The sequence below is a fragment of the Barbus barbus genome (genome assembly GCF_936440315.1).
Source record: "Barbus barbus genome assembly, chromosome: 44".
Lineage (NCBI taxonomy): Eukaryota > Metazoa > Chordata > Actinopteri > Cypriniformes > Cyprinidae > Barbus > Barbus barbus.
Window position 1 is genome coordinate 13,635,422 of NC_136722.1, and position 20,379 is coordinate 13,655,800.

The following is a 20,379-nucleotide window of genomic DNA, read 5'->3' on the forward strand; positions in this document are numbered from 1 at the left end:
TTTCTCGTAATCAAAGTAGTCCACAATCCACATATAAAAGGGGTGTCGTTCATATAACCAATCACTGTCAGTCTCTATCGGTCAAGTCTGTAGCAGCCACGTCAAGCACGTGTGGTGAAGATACATTGTACTTTTAAGCAGTGAGGTACCCTTAAACCCCCCTAGATCAAAAATATCTAATTATTAGTGTACATGAAACAAAGCATAATGCTGGAATATTGTATCCCACAATGACTTGTCACTTGACTTGCCCCTCTATTTTCTGTGCTTGATGAACCTAAATAACATGACTCATAATTTGATTAGACTGTCAAGTTAAAATATACTACTTAAAATGTTTATCATTAAAAAAGAGCAAGTATACAATTTTGAATAAAACCTCACTTATGGAAGCTTGTTTCTCCCATAGGCTATAAAAAAGAAACACTTTTGCAAAGATAGCCTATAAACAGGCCTACTGAGAAGAAAAGTCAGATTTGTGAGATCAACATTCATAATTAGCCTACCTTTTTATTTTTTGTTCCATGGTGGGGAAACAATTGCGAGATATAAACTTAGAATTGCGAGATATAAACTTAGAATTGTGAGATATGCAAGATGTTTATGTGTAGACTCAACCTGCACTAACTGATTTTCGTCCAATCAAATGCTAGGTTGTTTATGGTTGCTATGCCACCTGGTATCTTGGCACAACTTGTGTGGCTATTTTACAATGCTTTAGACAAGGCTCATCTAATCAGATTTTATAACTATTTTATTCATAAGTTTTTGTGAGTGAATATTTACTTGTACCTGTCCATCTTCTTTTAACAGGTGCAGTCATTTTTGAACTTGAATGTGCAAGGCTTCTAGGGTCCGCCATTTCCAGTGATTTTAGTTGTACAAAAACACTGCAAACTGGTATTTATGATATTTATTATCATATACCCCATTTTCCCATTAATTTCAGCAGATAAATCTTAATTTTTCTTCCAAACCTCAACTGCTAAGGTAACTGTGCACTTTTTCTTCAAATTTGTTTTGTGGTCCTGGAACTTACACAGTTTTCAGTAGAATAAAGTTAAATGATGAAAAATGTTTCTTAATGAGATTAGAAAGTAATGATCCACTAGTTTGTGACCTCTCTGAGCAGAAGGTCATTCTATGTAATGTTAAACTGTGAGTTGTTTGCCCGTAAATTCTTATCTTGTTTAACTGTCAGCTCATAATTGCTCACTTGGCATCTGCCATAGTGGGTGAATAGGGCAGATATGCTTTCAGGACATATGTGGTGGTGATTGAAACATTGCTAGAAGTTTCACTAATTCACTATCCCTCTCACTTTCATGAACAAAGCTGTCGTGTCTGTTCCTTTAAGCCACCGCTGCCTGCTTTGAATAACAGTCATCAGTAAAGCTGAAGGTCATGTTTTGGCATCCATGTGCTCTACCTCATGCAGTTACCGCACCACCCCACATGCAAATCAGGTGAACATGGTGTCCTCAATTCCTGGAGGCCTTTCAAAGCTGCTATGTCAGGCAGATATACAGATGTCACAATAGACTGATTGTTGAAAGGAGGATCGCACGGTCTGTGTCTCATTGTCTCATAATTTTTTATTAAAAATAAAAAAAAGTAATGTGATGCAACTTGAGGAAAATTCGAAAAAAGTAAATTATACATATATATATATATATACATACAAACACATGCATACACATACACATGTATGTATATATATATATACAGTCATGACCAAAAATATCAGCACCTTTGGTAAATATGATAAAAGAATGAATGAGTTATGAAAATGAATCTGCATTGTTAATCCTTTTGACCTTTTATTAAAACAATTCACAAAAATCTAACCTTTCATTGGATAATAAGAATTTAAAATGGGCAGGGAATATCATTATAAAATAAATGTTTTCTCAAATTATTGGCACCCCTAGAAATTCTTATGAGTAAAATATCTCTGAAGTATATTCCCATTCATATTCACAATTTTGAGCACTCCAGGGTGATTATGAACATGATATTATCCAGCTATGGCTTCCTGTTTCACAGAAATATGAATAGGAGGGAAAACAAAGCCCAAATTCCTTAATCATCAAAACAATGAGAAAAACCAAAGAATATATTTCTGATGTGCAGCAAAAGATAATTGAGCTTCACAAATTGGTGAAGTGGCTTTAAGAAAAGAGCTAGAGCAGTGAAAATTCCCATTTCCACCATCAGGGCAATAATTAAGAATTTCCAATCAACATAAAATATTACGAAACTGCCTGGAAGAGGACGTGTGTCTATATCGTCCTAATGCACAGTGAGGAGGAGAGTTTGAGTGGCTAAAGACTCTCCAAGGACCACAGCTGGAGAATTGCAGAAAATAGCTGAGTCTCGGGGTCAGAAAACCTTTTTAAAAAAATTGTCAAACAGCACCTACATTACCACATGTTGTTTGGGAGGGTTTCAAGAAAAATTCTCCTAGCTCATCCAAAAACAAACTCCAGCATATTCAGTTATCAGACACGACTGGAACTTCAAATGGGACTGGCTTCTGTGGTCAGATGAAACTAAAAAAATTTGCTTTTTAGCAGCAAACACTAAAGATGGGTTTGGTGAACACCGGGGTAAAAAGTACCCCATGTGTACAGAGTGTAAAGACCATCAACTCTACCGTGCAACTCCACCGGGCAGGGACACTGGCAAGGAATAGAAGTAACGCTTTTTTTAGTTTTTTCATTTATATATTTATTATTGAAATGTTGTTATATGCATGTGTCAATTTTATTTAATTTCTTTATTTTCTTAAATATGTGGGTATATAGTATTTATAGAGTTGTAACTTTTAGTTTTAGTTACTTTTTCTTATTTGTAAGTCGCTTTGGACAAAAGCGTCTGCTAAATGACAAAAGTAAAAGTAAGTAAGTAAAGTAAGTGTACAATGAAATATACTGCTGTATTTGTGATGTTGTGGGCCTATATTTGTGCTGGAGGTCCTGGACATCTTGTTTAGACACATGTCATCATGGATTCTATCAAATACCAACAGATAAAAAAATCAACAAGTGACTGACTCCATGTTTGGATCTTCCAACCGTACAATAATCCAAACACAAACCTCAAAAACAACACAAAAATGGGTCACTGGGCACAAAACCAAGGCTTCTGCTATGGCCATTCCAGTTCTCTGACCTGAACCCTGTAGAAAATGAGTGAGGTGAACTGAAGAGAAGAAGCACCGTCATGGAGCTGGGAATCTGAAGGGATGTGATATACACACATATACATACACACATATATATATAAAACAGAAACAAAAATGTGCTTCCCTGCTTTTTAAAATTTCAAAAAGTTTTTTCCAGCAAATCAAAGTGTAGGGCAACCAACATTAAAACATAGAACAGGAAATGACATCATAGAGAGTACACCAATGGACACTGACCACTGTGTGTGTTGTCAAGAAGTTTCATTAAATATCACATAATTCTGTCTTTTGTACAAATTGTACAAAAAGTCAAAACTTTGGCATTTTAAATAATAACAGACAAAATTTTATAATAATGAACTAAGATTAACTAAATAATTGAGATAAAATGTAAAAATATGACATACTAAGCCATAATCATGAAACAATTTTTTTTAATTATGACATAAAATGATTGAAATTGGTGCCGATACCCTTGTGGGCAGTGCACCGAAATACAGCGCCATTGCGCTATGGGTGTCCTGAGTTCGAATCCTACCTCCTCTCTATCCCCCAATTGGCAAAAATAAACAAATGAAATGATTAAAAATATAAAAGACAAAACCATGAGATCAAAAGTGAAAAATTTTGTTAAAATAAGACATATCAAGCCAGAATCATGAGATAAAAAGTCACGATGAGATAGTCACAATAATTATTATATTAATACTATCACAATAAATACATAAAGTTAATTATGTATCATCATTTAATAACTTTTTCTCTCAATTTTAGCTGTCATAATTATGACTTCTCATAATTTCACCTTTATTTTATAAGTTTTACATCTCAGAATGCCAACATTTCTTCACTTTTTATTTCACGTAATTATGGCTTAGTATGCCATATTAAGACTCATAGTTTTAGCTTTTATGTAATAATTATGACTTATGGCAACTTTTTATCTCTTATGACATTTTTTTTTTTTTTTCATCTTAAATTATGATTTAGTATCTCCTAGTTTGACTAGTCAGATAATTATGAGTATTATCATAATTTTGACTTTTTTTTTTTTCATGTCCTCCCACCTGTAAAATGTTTTTGCTAACATTTCCAAGCTTTTAAAGAGAGGAACCCAGGCTAAACCTGGCACTCTCCAAACCCCTTCATAACTTGCCATCAAAGTGGTTGCATATTGGCCTTTTAGTTCCTGTTTGCCGTCTTATGCACTCAGTCAACAACACAACAGGAATAAAAACACGGAGAGGCAGAATGTTCCCGTGGTTTTATGCAGCCGCTCTCTCCTCTCTCTGGGTTTGGAAATGTTCCTGGCATCTGACTCACAGTCCTCTTCGACTCTTGCTATGCGCTCATGAGTAACTTATCCCTGCTGATGAAATTTCCACACACTACTGTAGATCAGCTCCAAATCATGCGCAGGTCACCTCGTGCTAGAGAAAATATTTTATGCAAATACGAGCGCTGTCGTTTATCATTAATTGCATGAAAGAATAAAAGTTACACTAGCGCTGAGGGTAAACACAAGTTAAAAATTAAAATATGCAAATTTCGTTTTCCTTCAGTTAATAAATGATCTAACACAAAGGCTTCTGTAGAATCGTGGCAGTATTTTCTCCCGCCAACTGCTGACTATGTGATCAAGGGGCCCTTGAACTTTGAAACCTTTTCTCCAAATGCAGAGGAAAAACAAGCCACGGCTTTGATCTTCAAGTTTTTCGTTGGTTTTCAAGGCCAAGCGTTTATTGTAGTAACACCTGTCGAAGTGTAAAATAAACAGCACAATTCAGTTGCATTAGAGATATGCTGTATATAAACTGATATGAACCTCATGCAAACAATGTGCTACTGATTTGCTGTTGCAGATTTATCATAACTGCTGTCAAGCCGGACATCTAAGAAAGCAAAAAAACATCAAAAAGAGAGTTCAAGAGACAACACACCGAATCAGAAGTACATAAGTACACAAGTGGTCTTTGCTTTTTATTATCTTATGACACGAATTTTCAAATATACATGATAATGGGTACTGTTCTCTCGATTCACTGTATTTTACAGTTATTTACTGTTGGAGCATATCCAAAATAAGAGAAACAAAACCCCGGACAATTTTACACACTCATAGAAAATATCCTCCAGAGACACAGCAACACATAAAAGACAACAAGACGAGGAAGGAATCATTGTTTTGATTTCATAAAGTTCACATTGCTGCCCCCCCCAAAAAAAGTGTAGTGATGCAAATAAGCCTCTGAAATAAAATCAAAAAAAAAAAAAGAAAGGAAAACATTGAAACGAGTGCAAATTTCTTTGGAGGCTGGAAAAAATTTAAGACATAAATATGTTAAAAATATAGCCTATCAAATCAAAGACGAACAAAAGAAAGGCAGACGATTGACTTCAAGTAGGAGATCCAAGAAAGTGGAGGGTTCATGGGAAACACCCAAAGCAGCTCTCATTTCTTTCTCTGGAAAACATTCGCCAGCATGGCACCTGAGGTCGTCAGCTGGCCCATCTTACTTAGAAACTTGGTCTTTGCGTCCTCACCCACCAGACTCGCTGCAATAGAGATGGACCTGAAAAGAGACAGCACCGCATTCATAGGTCAGAATCCACCCACCAATCAAGAGTCGTATAAGCACTGGCTGCTGATAGGGCCAAACTGGCAAAGACAATACCTTATGGTAGAATGTGTAAGTTTGATTCATTTCTGGAAATTAGTTCAAAGTAACTGATTTAACTGATGTAATTCTCACATGTTCTTAATATAATTTCTATTAATTCTCCACAGAATTATATGATCTGGAGAGAACTGTCTGTTTTCTTCCACATGCGCGAGTGCTATATGAGTCAGAGGCTCAGAGCGCGTTCACTCTCTAGATCTTCCATATTAAAAAATGAGTGAAACATTTTTCTACACATGAAATATGAAAGCAAATAGACAAATGATTATGATGATATATTTTCTGTATGCAGCTCAAGGATGTTGATAAATGATAAGCAGTGTAGTTATTAAACGTACAAAGAGTGCATGTCTGCCTATTACAGAATCAAAATCAACTATAGATCACAATCGGAAGTTAATACAAGCACTTGATGATGGTTTAAAGTGAGTTTTAAGCAAATAACTTGCATTAATAATTACATACATTTTAAAGTGTAGCTTGATGCTACTTGTCCCTTTAATTATATTTTAGGATGTATTCTTTTAAGCATTATAGATAGTTTGTGCTTCTGGTTTAGAACCAAACTTTATTCATCTTAATTTAATGCTGTACACTGAGCAGCATACGATGTTAAATCCATATGCGAGATACATAACGCATTGCTGGTCAGCGCCATCTAGCGTGCAGGCATGAATTAGCAGAAGTCGATCAATAGTTTCGCACTCGGTGTGAAAGAGCCATTCGTCGACGATTCGCCTCGCTCTTTTGCATCGCGCCCAGTATTAAACGCCCTTAACTGATAAGTAACTTTTCAATTAACTGATTCTAAAAGGCCCGTTCACACCAAGAATGACAACTAAAGATAACTATAAAAGATAACGATATTAATGTCCACACCAGAGAACGATATCGTCTGTCTATTCTCAGCACATGCTCGTCTGCTGCTTTATATTCTCGAGCTCGTTACAGCAGGATAGATTCTGATTGGATGTCAATGTTTTTATCATTCATCAGCTGAAAAAAAAAAACTTTCAGAAAGTGATTCCAATAATATCGTTTCGCTGTGCCTTTATCGTTATAGCTGTGGTGTGGACTCTATTCTTTTTAGAATTATATCTTTATATCTATTGTCCTTGCTGTGAACGGGCCTTAATTCAACAAACCACTTTCATTATCATTAGAAAGCAACATACTCATTTTTCTGTATAAAAATGTAATTTAAAAAATAATCAGCTATAATTTGCCAATTAAATTAAAACGGTAAAATAAAACCATCAATGCAGAGTGTACACTGAAGGATTACCATAAACAGGTGTATTTAAAAGACCGGCCTATTTCAACAAAACCACACGTCTACTTTCTCATGGAGTCAAAAGCAGCCCCAGTTAAACTGTAATAATAGGATATTTGTAACTTAAAGTTACAAAAGTGATTTAGTCAAGAGCAGTGAGAGATTTTCTCTATTTTGTTGTTTGATTAAAGGGGACCTATTATGCAAAAATGTCCACATCACACAGTTGTGTGGCCGCAGTGTGTGAAAACATCCAGCCTATAATGGTAGGAATCCACCCACTCATTTTTTATAGTCTCTCAGAACGAGCAGTTTCAGATTCTCCCTCTGTTCACGTCACCGAGGGGGAAAAGTCCTGCTCATTTGTGATGCTGCCCTATAAGCATAGACACAGCCCTGTGTGAGAAGCTGTGGTCCGCCTCCGCCATTACTGATTACTTGCTGTAGCTGCTGGAGATAAACAATGTCAGTGCCAAAGAGGCATTTCAAGTGTTGTGTTTTGGGATGCACAACAAACATGGGAGTCTCCATAGACTCCCTCCATCTGAGCCGCTGAGGACACTATGGTCAAGTTAAATTGTCTAAGGAAATGTCCCGGAAAAAAATCGGTAAAGTCCCCAATACGTGTAGGGATCAATACCAACGCTTTGTGCGTGAACGTCTGCTCCAGACAAAGCCCTCTTCTCCGGGAGCACCAGCTCATTTGCATTAAAGCAACATACTCAAATACAGAGCGTTTTGTCTCATACCCTAAAGGTGGCAATTTTAACAAGCTATAAAAAATTATCTGCGGGGTATTTTGAGCTAAAACTTCACATACACACTCTAAGGATATCGGAGAGTTATTTTACATCTTGTAAAAAGGAGCATAATAGGTCCCCTTTAACATGAATGACAGACAGCAGGAATATTAGACTGCTGTCACTTTAAGAGCTGCCCGGGTCCAAATATACTGTTACACGTGTTTTCTTTCTCAGCTGTTTGCTTTCAATTAAGACCTAAATTACTGTGAACTTACAAACTTAAAAATGTTTAAATGTAATTTCTTCCTGAATTTTCTTATTATTTAAGCTGAAAACTGTCGTGCTGCTCAATATTTTTGTGAAAACTGAGTGACAACTAAATTGTGAATTTTTTTTTCACAATATAGTAGGTGTATATATATATATGATATATCCGTTGTCACATTTTGGCAGATTGGGCGTGAATAACTTTGCATGGTCATACAAAAGAAATAACACATAGTTATGCGATGAACAGAATCATTTTTGAGTGAAGATTTTACCACCATCTATGTTTTATGGTTAAAAACACCATAAACTCAGTAAATCACTTTGTCTTTTGTATCTTTTTTTACATCTTGCTCTTGAACTTGTTTCCCCTAAACATTCATGCTTTAAATGTCACCCGCCCAACTAATTAAATAAAAAAAGATCCCGGATAACCCACGGCAGAACAACCCACACCATTTGTGAGAGTCAGACTCAACTGATGTATCATGACTTGTAGTGACAGTCACAATGAAAGACTTCACTGCAGTTATAAAGTTGGAACATTTATAAATAGCATTGCTACGATACCAACTGTGAAATTTAAAAGACAAGTGCTGTTTATAATCAAGCCACATCTTTAGGTTAAACGTTTTAAAGAGTGCCACAAGTGTTCGCAAGCTGGGTGTGTTTGGTTTTGGAAACCTCAGTTAGAGAGAGTACTTAGCAAGCAAAATCTTATATACCCTCTCACTTCTTCACAAAGTCATTCAACTCTTGAAAATTGCAAACTTCAGCAAATAAAAATCCATTTAGTGCATGTTATACTACGTTTTATATAAGAAAAAATACAGTCAGCACCAAATTTGGAGTGGAAATATTAGATAAATAACAGTGTATGTGTCCATGTAGCTTTACACAGCTGCTATAAGTGTAATATGAAGCAGAAGTACCATTGGCCTACAGGCACAGCCCAAATGGAGCGGGTTTGCAATAATCATGTGGCTAAACCAGCGGCCTACAATGCCTGATGGGAACAATCTAGCAGTGGAGACACTGAGTCAAACCCAAACTGAACTCAAACAGATAAATCGTTGAGGAAATTAACATGCGAAAAGCCTTCCTGAGTACTGTAAGACTGAGTAGGTGTACTTGAGAACTCTCGTAAAAGTATTTATTTTTGCTCCGCTACTGAATGAGCACTTGTTCGCTTGTTTTGTTTTGTGGCCAGGGAGTTATTTAAATTAAAACAGGAGAAGCAGACACTGTATTCATTAGATTTTCCTCTTGCATGTAGTGATTTCAGGCTCCATTTGCAGTAAATAAGAACACTAAACATGGTGACTGTATGACTAAAATGAATGAGTTTGTATTCTCACCCTTGTGCCTCTCCAATGCCTTTGTTCTCCACCTTTATTTCACACTCCTTTATCATGGAACTGAGAATAACCTAAAGGACAAGCGGGAAAAGAGGGAGTATTCTTAGAGCACTGCTGGGAAGTCTGACATACACGCAGACACACGCACATCAGCTGGACATTACTAGGCAAAGGAAATTAAATAAATAGAAATTGGGTTACATGACATGCAGCGTGATAAAACATTAGGACGACAAGACTAGACCAGGCTTTGGAAAAGCACACAATGTTATGGGTCTGCATTTAATTAAGAATTATGGGTGGTTGTTGTAGTTGTGTCATACAGACATGACAAACAAAACAATTATGAAAATGTTTAAATGTTGATTTTATACCTCATGCTCCGGAGAGAGCTGCTCCATATCTGTCCTCAAACATCTCAGTCCAGGGAGGAAATGATTCACCATGAGTTCTTCAGAAATAACTAAAGCCCCGGAGTTAAGAAAAGACTGTCAAACATACCTGTGAAATATCCACAGTTCAGTATGCATACTTCAGGAGAAAAAATTAATTAAATAAATATACGGAGTGTCAATTTACACTAATGGCAAATAGCCCGCCTTGTTGGCAGAGGCTATTTACGCCACCTCCGCCAACCGGCGTGTGATTGGGATAGTCAATGACCGTCAAACATCAGCTCCAGTGGTGTAGATGGTAAAACACGTAATAATAACACATAATAATTTGAAATAAAAGAATAATTTACACTCAATACATTATTTTTGCATACTGAGGTGCAGATAACTGCCATTGCAAGTCATAAATTAATATAAATACACATATCTGTGTGTGTGTGTGTGTAAAATCACATGACTTTAAAAATAAAACCTAACAAATGACAAATTAAACTTTAGTCTTTGATACCTAAAAGCTCAAAAATACTATAACTCCAATAAAAATGTAATGCATTTAAACTATATAACAGAAAAATTCAACAAAACAAGAAAATAAAATAAAAACTTACTTAAAATGTAAAACTATACTCAACCTATAATTAAGCTTGTTAATAATTTCATTAAATTGAAACGATAAAACATTGAAAAAACTACAACTACACGAAAATAGAGCGGACACAACAAAAAAAGACTGAAAATAAAATAAAAACTAATTCAAAATTTTATACTATAATAAACCTATAATTAGGGCTTTTGATCTATAAATGTTTTATTAAAAAAAATTACCAACTAAAATACTACAACAATGAAGAAAAATAAAACTACTATAAAACTAGCTTCCCCTGGCCATGGGGACTAGGGGCAAAAATGCCCCTGCACAAACAAATTAAATCTATTACGTCTGTTGCTAACAAAGTAAAAATGAATAGACAGTGTCGATAGTGGCATTAAATTAAGATCTGCTCATGTTGCACGCACCGTATTTCATTTTAGGTGTTTTTACAGTGTTGCGCAATTTAACCAATCACACACAATTCTGTTGAGCTTTGGAATGCAATGGCCAATCAGAGGCGTTCTGATGAGTCATCGCTGAAACTCATCAGTTTTGAGTGCGCGCGCGTTCTCTGACTGAATTCCGGACTCTTGCGAATTTTTTTTTGAGAGTGCTTAAACTCGCGATAGATCAAAGTTATTGATAATGTGACTTTCTATATAAAATTTATTCGCTGTTTGAATAACTGTGGAAAGGAAATGTTATATAGCCTAATTATGAATGTATGCTTTTTTTTTATTAATATTTTTTTATTGTAATCACGATAAACACAAATTCAGTCCCATTAAACATATTTTATTAGCCTACATGAAACCAATGACTGGTTCTTGCCCAAAAAGACGGGTTTATGATGTTTAATACATTTGGCTGTTTTTAGCCTTACCCTGGGCTGGAGTTGGTTCACCCTCCGCCTATGGTCATTGAATGAAAACAATATTCATATACGATATTAACGATATTAACAATAATATATACGATATTACATGATATACCAATTAATTTATTATTTTAAATAAATGATAATTAAACAACATATCTATATTTGCTGTGAAAAGAAAAGATATTCTTAATACAGCAAAATATTACATTTTTAATAAATTAACATATAATTGACACCTCTGCTCAATGCCTCTAAAAATATAAATACCAATTCAAAATGTATATGAATTTTGATTTTCAAGAATAACTGTGGCAATTCAGCTGAATCTACTAAAAACCGCAAATGAATGAAACAACAAACACAGTGTTAACATGAGTTACTGGCATCAGCCTGATGATCGTTGCACCCCTAAAAGCGACCGAACCGAAACCATGACCACCACAAAACTTGATATAAACCGAACCGTGAGAAATTTGCACTGTTAAACCCCTATCGCCTTCCCATAATGACTTGCACTTTTACAGTAAATACACACCAGTATACAGTCCACGATCCAGACTCAACCTCATATTGATCATGTTGCAAAACCTCAAAACACAGACAGGACGAGGTTTTACAAAACTAACTGGGGGGCAAGCCACTGCTACAGGGGGGTCTCAACTGTGACACAGCAGACAAAAATGAAATGAAACAGAAAGATGGGGGGGAGAACAAGACAAAAGAGCATCTGTAAAGGCATGTGTGCTGGGAATCCTGACCAAAGGGCTGGGTTAGGCTCTCTTCGCTCAAACAGACAACATCACAGAGCATTTAACATCAAATTAAAAACGCCATCCACCCTGCAATTTAGTGCACAAAAATGGCTGAGGTTTATTTTCTTTCTTTCCCTGCCAGTGGGATATGCAAACATTTTCGTAACGACGAAGCTCTCAGAAGAAAAGGAGGGAAAAAAAGAGAGTGAGAATGCAAATCCAGCTATGGAGACTCATGTCCAGCTTAAATAGTTGACAATCGCTCAAAAACTCAAAAAGCACAGAGAGAAAGTGGCCACACAGAATGTGTGTTCAGTATCTGTTATTAAGTTGAAACTGGAGGTAAAACTGTGGTTATACTGTGCAAGCTGCCATACGCCACAAAATCAGTAGAGAAACCAGTGAAAGATGGCTTCTGCTCCCAAACATCAGCAGTGGAGGTGTACAGTCCAATTCCACTGTCTATCTGTTTTCAATTTGTCATCAAAATGTTCCCTCTTACAGAAAAATCTACTTCTGGAAATTTTGGAAATGCAAACCGCTGGGCATTACTGAGGCTTACAAAAACAATAAAAACGCTTGATTGATTCGTTGAAAAAAGCCTCAAATGGTCAGCCAAATGATTGCCCTGACTGTTCATGGACTGTCTCCCCAAAATAGCAAAGGCTTGGCAAAACGACAAGTTACAATCTGAAATTTTATGTAACTTATTAATCTGAAGTTACAATCTGAAATTTCAGGTTTTTAAATAGCTATCCCACTGAGAAACAGATGCTGATTTAGACAAACAGCTTTTCAATTAACTGAATTGTATAAAATGATATGAATAAACAAAATAAAAAAAATAAAAAATAAAAATATATATATATATATTTTGTGTAATGTATATTAAAATACCAAGTATAGAGGACTCATATTTTCAACAGAGGCGATGTTTAAGAGGGTTTAAGATGTTTTTTCCAAGTAAAAAAAAAAAAGATTTGTTTCTTACAAACAAGCAGATTTTTGCTTCACAAGACATTAATTGATAGACTGGAGACGTGGATTACTGTAATGTATTTATCAGATGTTTGGACTCATTCTGACGGCACCCATTCATTGCAGAGGAGCCAACTGGTGATGTAATGCTACGTTTTTACAAATCTGTTCAGATGAAAAAAACAAACTTCATCTAAATCTTCATCTTTGATGGTTTGAGTACATTTTTCATACATTTTTGGGTGAAGTATTCCTTTGATGCTAATAGTCAAAACCTTGCTTTGTAAGACAAGTTGAAAGATGGTTCTAAACACACAAAATTATAAGTTTTAAATTTAGAAATATATAAAGGATACAACAGCAGGATAAGGCGCTGTATGCCTCAAACAGTTGAGTGGCAATGTCAATTCTTTTACTCTCCACTGTCTGCTGGTTGTTGCACAGAGCCAGTTTGTGCAAATGAGGAAGAACAACTGTGGGAAAAAACAGACAGAGAGAGAACAGGACATGAAAGAAACAGAAAATACTTCTGCCATTATAATGTATGTGCACTAAAGGGCAAACAGCCACAGAAGCATGACGGTACTGTTATCAACATATTACAACACGCTATGGTGTTTTTCTCTGTACAAACAGTGAAAAACTTTGCATATGCAAGTGACTATATAGTGATCATGCTCACATTCATCTCTGAAGCGTGGCTCTGCGTTGGGTCCTACTCTTCCAAATGTTTTGATGATTTCCATGTGCAAAGAATGCTGGTCCTGATACTGGGGGTCTTCCAGAAAAGAGGCCAGCTGCATTTTCACTCTCTCTAGCAGCTAATAAACACACATATGACACAAAAATAAACGACCTTCTCTATAGAGTTTGTAAACCTTAGTCCAAATGTATATTTAGATTATATTTTTATAAATTTATCTGCTGTAAATAATAATAAATATATAATGTATAATATATATAATAAATATATACATTTATTTGATAATTTTACATTTTATGTTGTATTTAAAGCCCAGAGCTGTGTTCTGTTGGGATTTTTTTTTTTTTTTTTTGTGTATAACAATACCCAAACATACACATTTTTCAATAATTCAGATTTAAATACTTTAAAATGGACAAATATATGTGGGTTGTGTGGGTGTTTTTGTAATATGGAAGGCTCATACCTCTTTTTGCGTTACGGTTTCCATAATAGTTCCGAAGGCAGGTATTGTTGATATCCTCACTGAGCTGAAAGCAGAAAATCCGTCACTACACATCCAAAAGAAACCATTTAATTACCCACTAAAATGATAAAAGATGCATGAATGGAACAGAACCATGAGATGCCAATCACTTGATGGAATATGTGGTAAGCAAGATGATTAATGTCACATGATCATTCCCATGTCAGTATGAAAACCAAAACAGAAACAAACAGACAACAAATATCCAACCCCCCCCCAGAAAATAAAAAAATATCCAACCAAGAGAATGCGGAGAGGAGACAGGATATTTGGTTTTTAAAGTGTTTCATAGCTGCGGTTAACTCACAATTCAGGACCACTGCACAAGGTAATAAGGGCCGGGGCTACTCGCTTGTCAATTAAGGCTTCGCTCATGCCTCGAAGAATCAGCTGCAAACCAGTCAGATGCAAAAGAGAGACGTGGGGGTCAAACACAAGAACCTAGCAGGGAAGGGGGGTGGTAGAGGAGACTGTAGTGCTAGGGGGCCTTGGGAAATAGTGACTGGCAGCCAAACATGCCACGGGCCACATGGATGGACAAATTTGCTGAATGAAAGGATGAATGGATTGTGGGAAGCAGGCAGCTTCTCCAAGCATGCAGCGATTAGTGTAGCCTGAACGAAGGATGTTAGTACATGAGCATGTGAGACATAAACAAAATAAGCACTGTCTCTCAAGCCTTGGTTTCATCAGGAAAGCCAGATATACACTTTTGCACTGGATGAATTAAAAACCATGTACATACAAAAAATAATTATATCAACCGGAATGATGGTTAACAATGGTATATTTCAACCTCAAAATAAAAGAATAAAATAAAAAATATTTTATAAAGTATAGTAACTTATTATAATGCAAATAAATTTGTGTACTGAGAAAACTGCATACAGAAATGAAAATATAAATGATAATGAAATATAAACAATGTATAAATAATGCCTTGACCATATTCCAGACTCAAAATAAAATAAAATTAAAATTAAGAAAATTAAATTACTATTATTATTTTTGGCATTATGACACTAAATTTATAGTAATTTTCAAAGCAATTAAGCACACAGTTAAGCCTCTGGATGTCAGAAGCCTATTAAAATTTAAAAAATATTAATAAATAATAAAATAAATAATTTAATATTTAAAAAATTAAATATAACTAAATAAATAGAATTTTTCATCTAAATTGTAAGTATACGTCATGGTAGTATTAGTTATATATTGTATTTTTGTTATAAAAAAAAAGTTCAAAGTGGTTTGCTTTCATTAATGTATTACAGTTATTACAATGAGATTCCCCCCCCCCCCACATTATGGTCATGAGAACCTGGTTCAATGTGATGAAAATTATTTACATTTACATTTAGTCATTTAGCAGACGCTTTTATCCAAAGCGACTTACAAATGAGGACAATGGAAGTTATCAAAATCAACAAAAGAGCAATGATATGCAAGTGCTATAAGTCTCAGTTAGCTTAACGCAGTACACATAGCAAGGTTTTTTAAATTATATAATAAATAAAAAGAAAACCGATAGAACAGAAAAAGAATAGAGCAAGCTAGTGTTAGAGGCCTTTTTTGCTTTTGTTAATTGTATAATAAATAAAAAGAAAACAAATAGATAGAATACACAAAGATTAGAGAAGCTAGTGTTAGTTTCTTTCGACATAAATAACGTGAAACACTTCAATCTTGACTCAGGTAGGCGGTGCTCGCTTGAGGAGGGGCTAATAAAGTTGTGGCCTCCAGAGAGAACCAAGGCAGAGGGAGGTGCATGGATGAAGGAGGCAGGAGGAGACTTACATTTCAGGATCACTGGAGAGAGTGATAAGTGCTGGAACAACTCTCTGAGCTACTAGAGTTTCATTCACCCCCTTCACCAACAGCTGATTGGTCAGAGCAGGGGTGATGTCACACAGGATGCATGGAAAGAGTGAGCACAGTGTCATGGAACACCGCAGAGAGAAAAAGAGAGAGAAACAAAAGAACACAAAAAAGAAACAACGGTAACAAACTAAAAAAAAACAGCGAAGACATACAACGAAAAACATGACAGAAGCCCAAGGAGGCACTACACCGATAAATTAAACAAAATTAAGGGCTAAAGAGGCCAGGCAAAGTTAACTTAAGCTACGACCACAGATGAGGAGAAGGGGGTTTCTCACATGGAAGAGTTTCTGAGCACTCCTCGAACCTTCATTACCGACTTACAACAGGGTGGGGGGATGAAATGTGGGGGTCGCTACGTAATATTTGAATGGCAATAGCAAGCGTGCTGTGGTGCAAAAGACGCAAGAATGCTTTAAAGCTGCAACGACTTCAAAAACAAGTAAACATTCAGTGATTTGACAGGTAACGGATGACAAGGCACAAGGGGGCCCTAGAGGGATTGTGGAGAGCTCTGAAAATACATATTTACCACCTCACACCAACCATTAACATCATATTACAGCAAATTTGCAATAAAAACAAACCATTAGGTAATAAAACTAATCATTTGACTGGCCTGGAGGATGCTAAACATCTTTAAACATACACTTAAGGACACTGGAAGTATTTATTAACTTTATGGCTACGTAAACTATGCGTGTCAATGTACGAAGCGGGAACTGGAGGAAGGTCTTACCTCGAACATGCGTGCAGCGGTGCAGCGTACCAGTGCAGATGTATGGACCACTCCATACCAAAGCACCGTCAGTAGAAGCTCGTGATACGCTGGGTTTGCCCTGGAGACAGGAAGCAACGGTTTTAGTGGGTAAATCACAAAATGACAGTTGATGATCCTACTAAACCTGATCTTCTGGTCAGTTAAGAGTGCCACTAGCAAGAAACGTCTGCTGCATTTGATCATGGGACATGTTATTTTTGTAATAAAGTGCTTAAACCATTATTGTCAGTTTCTGCAGGGCTCAACTTCAAGGATGACCTACTGGCCTCGGGTCGGTATGTAAGTGTTAATGTCTGGCAAATGTAAACATTTGGTTTTATGTGACATTCGGTTTGGAATTCTGCTTGTCAAACTTTAGTATTACATTTAAAAAATTAGTGTTAAGTTTATAGTAACTTAAACATTTAAAGGGATAGTTCACCCATAAATGTAAATTCTGGACTATATGCCCTTACTACCTTTCTGAGCCTTGAACGTGTCAGTTACGTTGATGTCTATGGAATAAAAAAAATCTAAAATATTTTAATTTGTGTTGCGAAAATGAATGTAGGTCTTACGGGTTTGGAACGATATGAAGGTGAGTAATTCATGACAGAATTTTCATTTTTGGGTGAACTATTCTTTTAATATTAGCTAATATTAGCTTACTGGCTAATATGCAGTGGTGGCCAAAATTATTAGAACACTAGTATTTTCACCAGCTAAAAATGGTTTTGAGACAGACTAAATCCAGAAGAACTGTGGCAACGTCTCCAAGATGCTTCAGGAAACCTACCTGCAAAGTTACAGTACTGTGAAAAGTTTTAGGCACTTGTGTATGCTGTAAAATTAGAAACACATTACAGCAAAAGATAGAAAAATCTGACTTAAAACCATTTTTTAGCTGGTGAAAATACTAGCGTTCTAATCATTTTGGCCACCGCTGTAGATGAAACTGTCGAAATTGCAAGAATTACTTGCGATCAATAATAATAATAAAAATAAAAAAAGACAAACCAATTTGTAATGTTTTGCAGTAAAAAGTTTAATTTCCTACTCTTGGAAGTTTCTTAAATAACTGTACAACTTCCAGATATTAATGCAAATTGTACTTGTAATCATAAAAAATAAATAAATAAACAAAATAAAATAAAAAACATAAACAAACAAAAAACAGAGTAAAAATTGTGTAATAAACAATATTGAATTTTTTTTTTACAATTAAATCATAAAATACGATTATAAATGTAAAATTAAAATAAATGTGTAAAAACACATTTTGTGTAATTTAATTATTTTAAATAATTTTAACATTTTTCAAATAAGAAAAATAAGGTAACACTTTATTTTAAGGTGTCCTTGTTACATGTGTTACATATACTTACTATTATAATAACAAATAATTATGCAGAGTTACATGCAAGTAACCCTAAAACAAGCCCTAATCCTAACCTTATAGTAAGTACATGTAGATAATTAATATTACTTAGTACTTAAATGTATAATTACACTGTAACAAGGACACAAAATAAAGTATAACCAAAAATAATAAAAATTACTTTAAATAAAATGTAAATAATTTTAAATGTGTAAAAAAATTATAAATATTTTAAAACAATTGTAAAACTATTAAATATAACATTTAAATGATACACACAAAAAATACTAATGATTTAAAATTATAAATATAAAATTGTATATTTGCAGCAATAAAAATAAATTATGGCATTATGGTAATATGGTATTATGACACTATTTTCATAGCAATTAAGCATGGTTAACCCTCAGGATGTCAGAAGCCTGTTATAATGCAATCAATTACAAATAAATACAATTATATTATTAATATTATTATATTACACTATATATTACAAATGATAGATGTAAAGCTAATAAGATAAATATAAACATATTTACAGTATTAAATAAATCTCACCCTGCAAAGTATGAGATCTTATATCTGAGATCTCATGTTTAACTGCATTCTTTAGAGCTCGACAGCCTCTGGTTACAGTTAAACATCTGCTTCTGTGTTCCAATCAAATCATATCATATGGGTTTGGAATAACATGAGGGTGAGTAAATGATGCCAGTTTTAACTTTTGTGTGAACTACTCCTTTCAAATGGATGAATTAATAAAGCTTCAGTGCATAGAACCTGACAGGTACTCTCAACTTTGGGGTCATGACACTTGAGAGCAAGTCATTTTACATCAGCTTAAAGGAATTGCAGCCTCAGATGAGCTCATGCAGAAATGCATCCTGGCTGCAGATTTAACAGTTCTGACAGACACTCACCCCAGCTCTACAAATGAAGCCTTTAGACTGTCAAGGGGAGCATGGGATAGAGACAGCGTGGTCATGACATCCTCAAGAAAGCCAACCAAGAGTTTACGGTCCTCCTCCTGAAATGAACAACTTCATCAGAGAGAGGCTTTTTCTGAATTAAGACATGACACACCAGGCATAGAGTGAAGTTCCTACCTGATTGTAGCATGTCAGGACTCCGGTTGCATAGATCGGCACCGTAGCCTTTGTAAGGATGCCGTTTCCTGCGGAAGCGTCTGCAGGACACAATCTGTGTTACAATCTCTAAACATATAACTGAACACTCGGTTAGGAATTAGTTGAACTCATCTGGTAATAATTTAGCAAAATTCAAACCATTACAATGACACAACATGCCCAGTTTTATTGGCAGATACTTTAACCATAGACTTTTTTTTAACTCAACAAACATTCAAAGAATGAAAGAAAAAGCTCCATTTCCAAATCCCATGAAGAGTGAAAACACATATTTGACACACAAGTCTCCAGCATGGGAAAGAGATATAGAGACAAAGAGTGTGTGTGTGTGTGTTCTCTTCCCAGCCCCTCCTCTGACAGCGGGAGTATTATTTTTGGTTAAATGAACAGTCACTCACCCACATTCTCCTCAGATAGCCGCAGGATTTCTTGGAATTGAGGTTTTACCTTCGAAAATGAGAGGAAAACAACACCTAAATTAAACAAACTGCTGAACGGTGTATCCAAGCCGGACTATTTGCAGCAAGCTCTATTTAGCTACTTCACTTGGCCAAATATTTTTTAAAAAGTACAGAAAAAATTTGCTACAGAGCGAGATTACTTTATGGTGAATGTCTTTGACCTGGGACTACCTTAGTGTTGGTAAAGATTTTCCCACACGTTCGACATAATCTCCAGAAGAACCTGGAGAACTCGTGCACACAGGTGGATGAGGTGACGTTGATGCGTCCTACAATCTCTATAAGCTGTGGTAAACTGTGGAGAAAAAAAGCAAGATTCAGGTCCAAGGCAAATGTAGATAAACTTAGGCATTTACATGCAGCATATGGTGAGATGTATACAAAGAATACAATCATCCTAAATGGATTTCAAACAA

General features: G+C 35.4%; 1 protein-coding gene across 17 annotated transcripts in view; it reads right to left on the reverse strand.

Moving 5' to 3' along the window:
* Nucleotides 1–4,888: 4,888 nt before the first annotated feature.
* LOC306863632 (RAB11-binding protein RELCH homolog) overlaps nt 4,889–20,379 on the reverse strand; it is a 52,215-nt gene continuing 36,724 nt past the window's right edge. For 9 of the 17 annotated variants that reach the window (XM_079407111.1, XM_079407113.1, XM_079407109.1 and 6 more), the window contains 12 exons: nt 20,135–20,258; nt 19,901–19,949; nt 19,461–19,540; nt 19,275–19,381; nt 16,956–17,055; nt 16,133–16,215; nt 14,276–14,339; nt 13,789–13,927; nt 13,463–13,579; nt 9,884–9,972; nt 9,510–9,580; nt 4,889–5,760 (listed from right to left, as the gene is read on the reverse strand). In XM_079407111.1, coding sequence (XP_079263237.1) covers nt 5,640–5,760; nt 9,510–9,580; nt 9,884–9,972; nt 13,463–13,579; nt 13,789–13,927; nt 14,276–14,339; nt 16,133–16,215; nt 16,956–17,055; nt 19,275–19,381; nt 19,461–19,540; nt 19,901–19,949; nt 20,135–20,258 — 1,144 coding nt within the window. In that variant the 3' untranslated portion in view covers nt 4,889–5,639. Of the gene's footprint in view, nt 5,761–9,509; nt 9,581–9,883; nt 9,973–13,462; nt 13,580–13,788; nt 13,928–14,275; nt 14,340–14,642; nt 14,726–16,132; nt 16,216–16,955; nt 17,056–19,274; nt 19,382–19,460; nt 19,541–19,900; nt 19,950–20,134; nt 20,259–20,379 lie in introns of all 17 variants that reach the window. The other 8 variants (XM_079407112.1, XM_079407110.1, XM_079407119.1 and 5 more) reach the window with 2 other exon arrangements.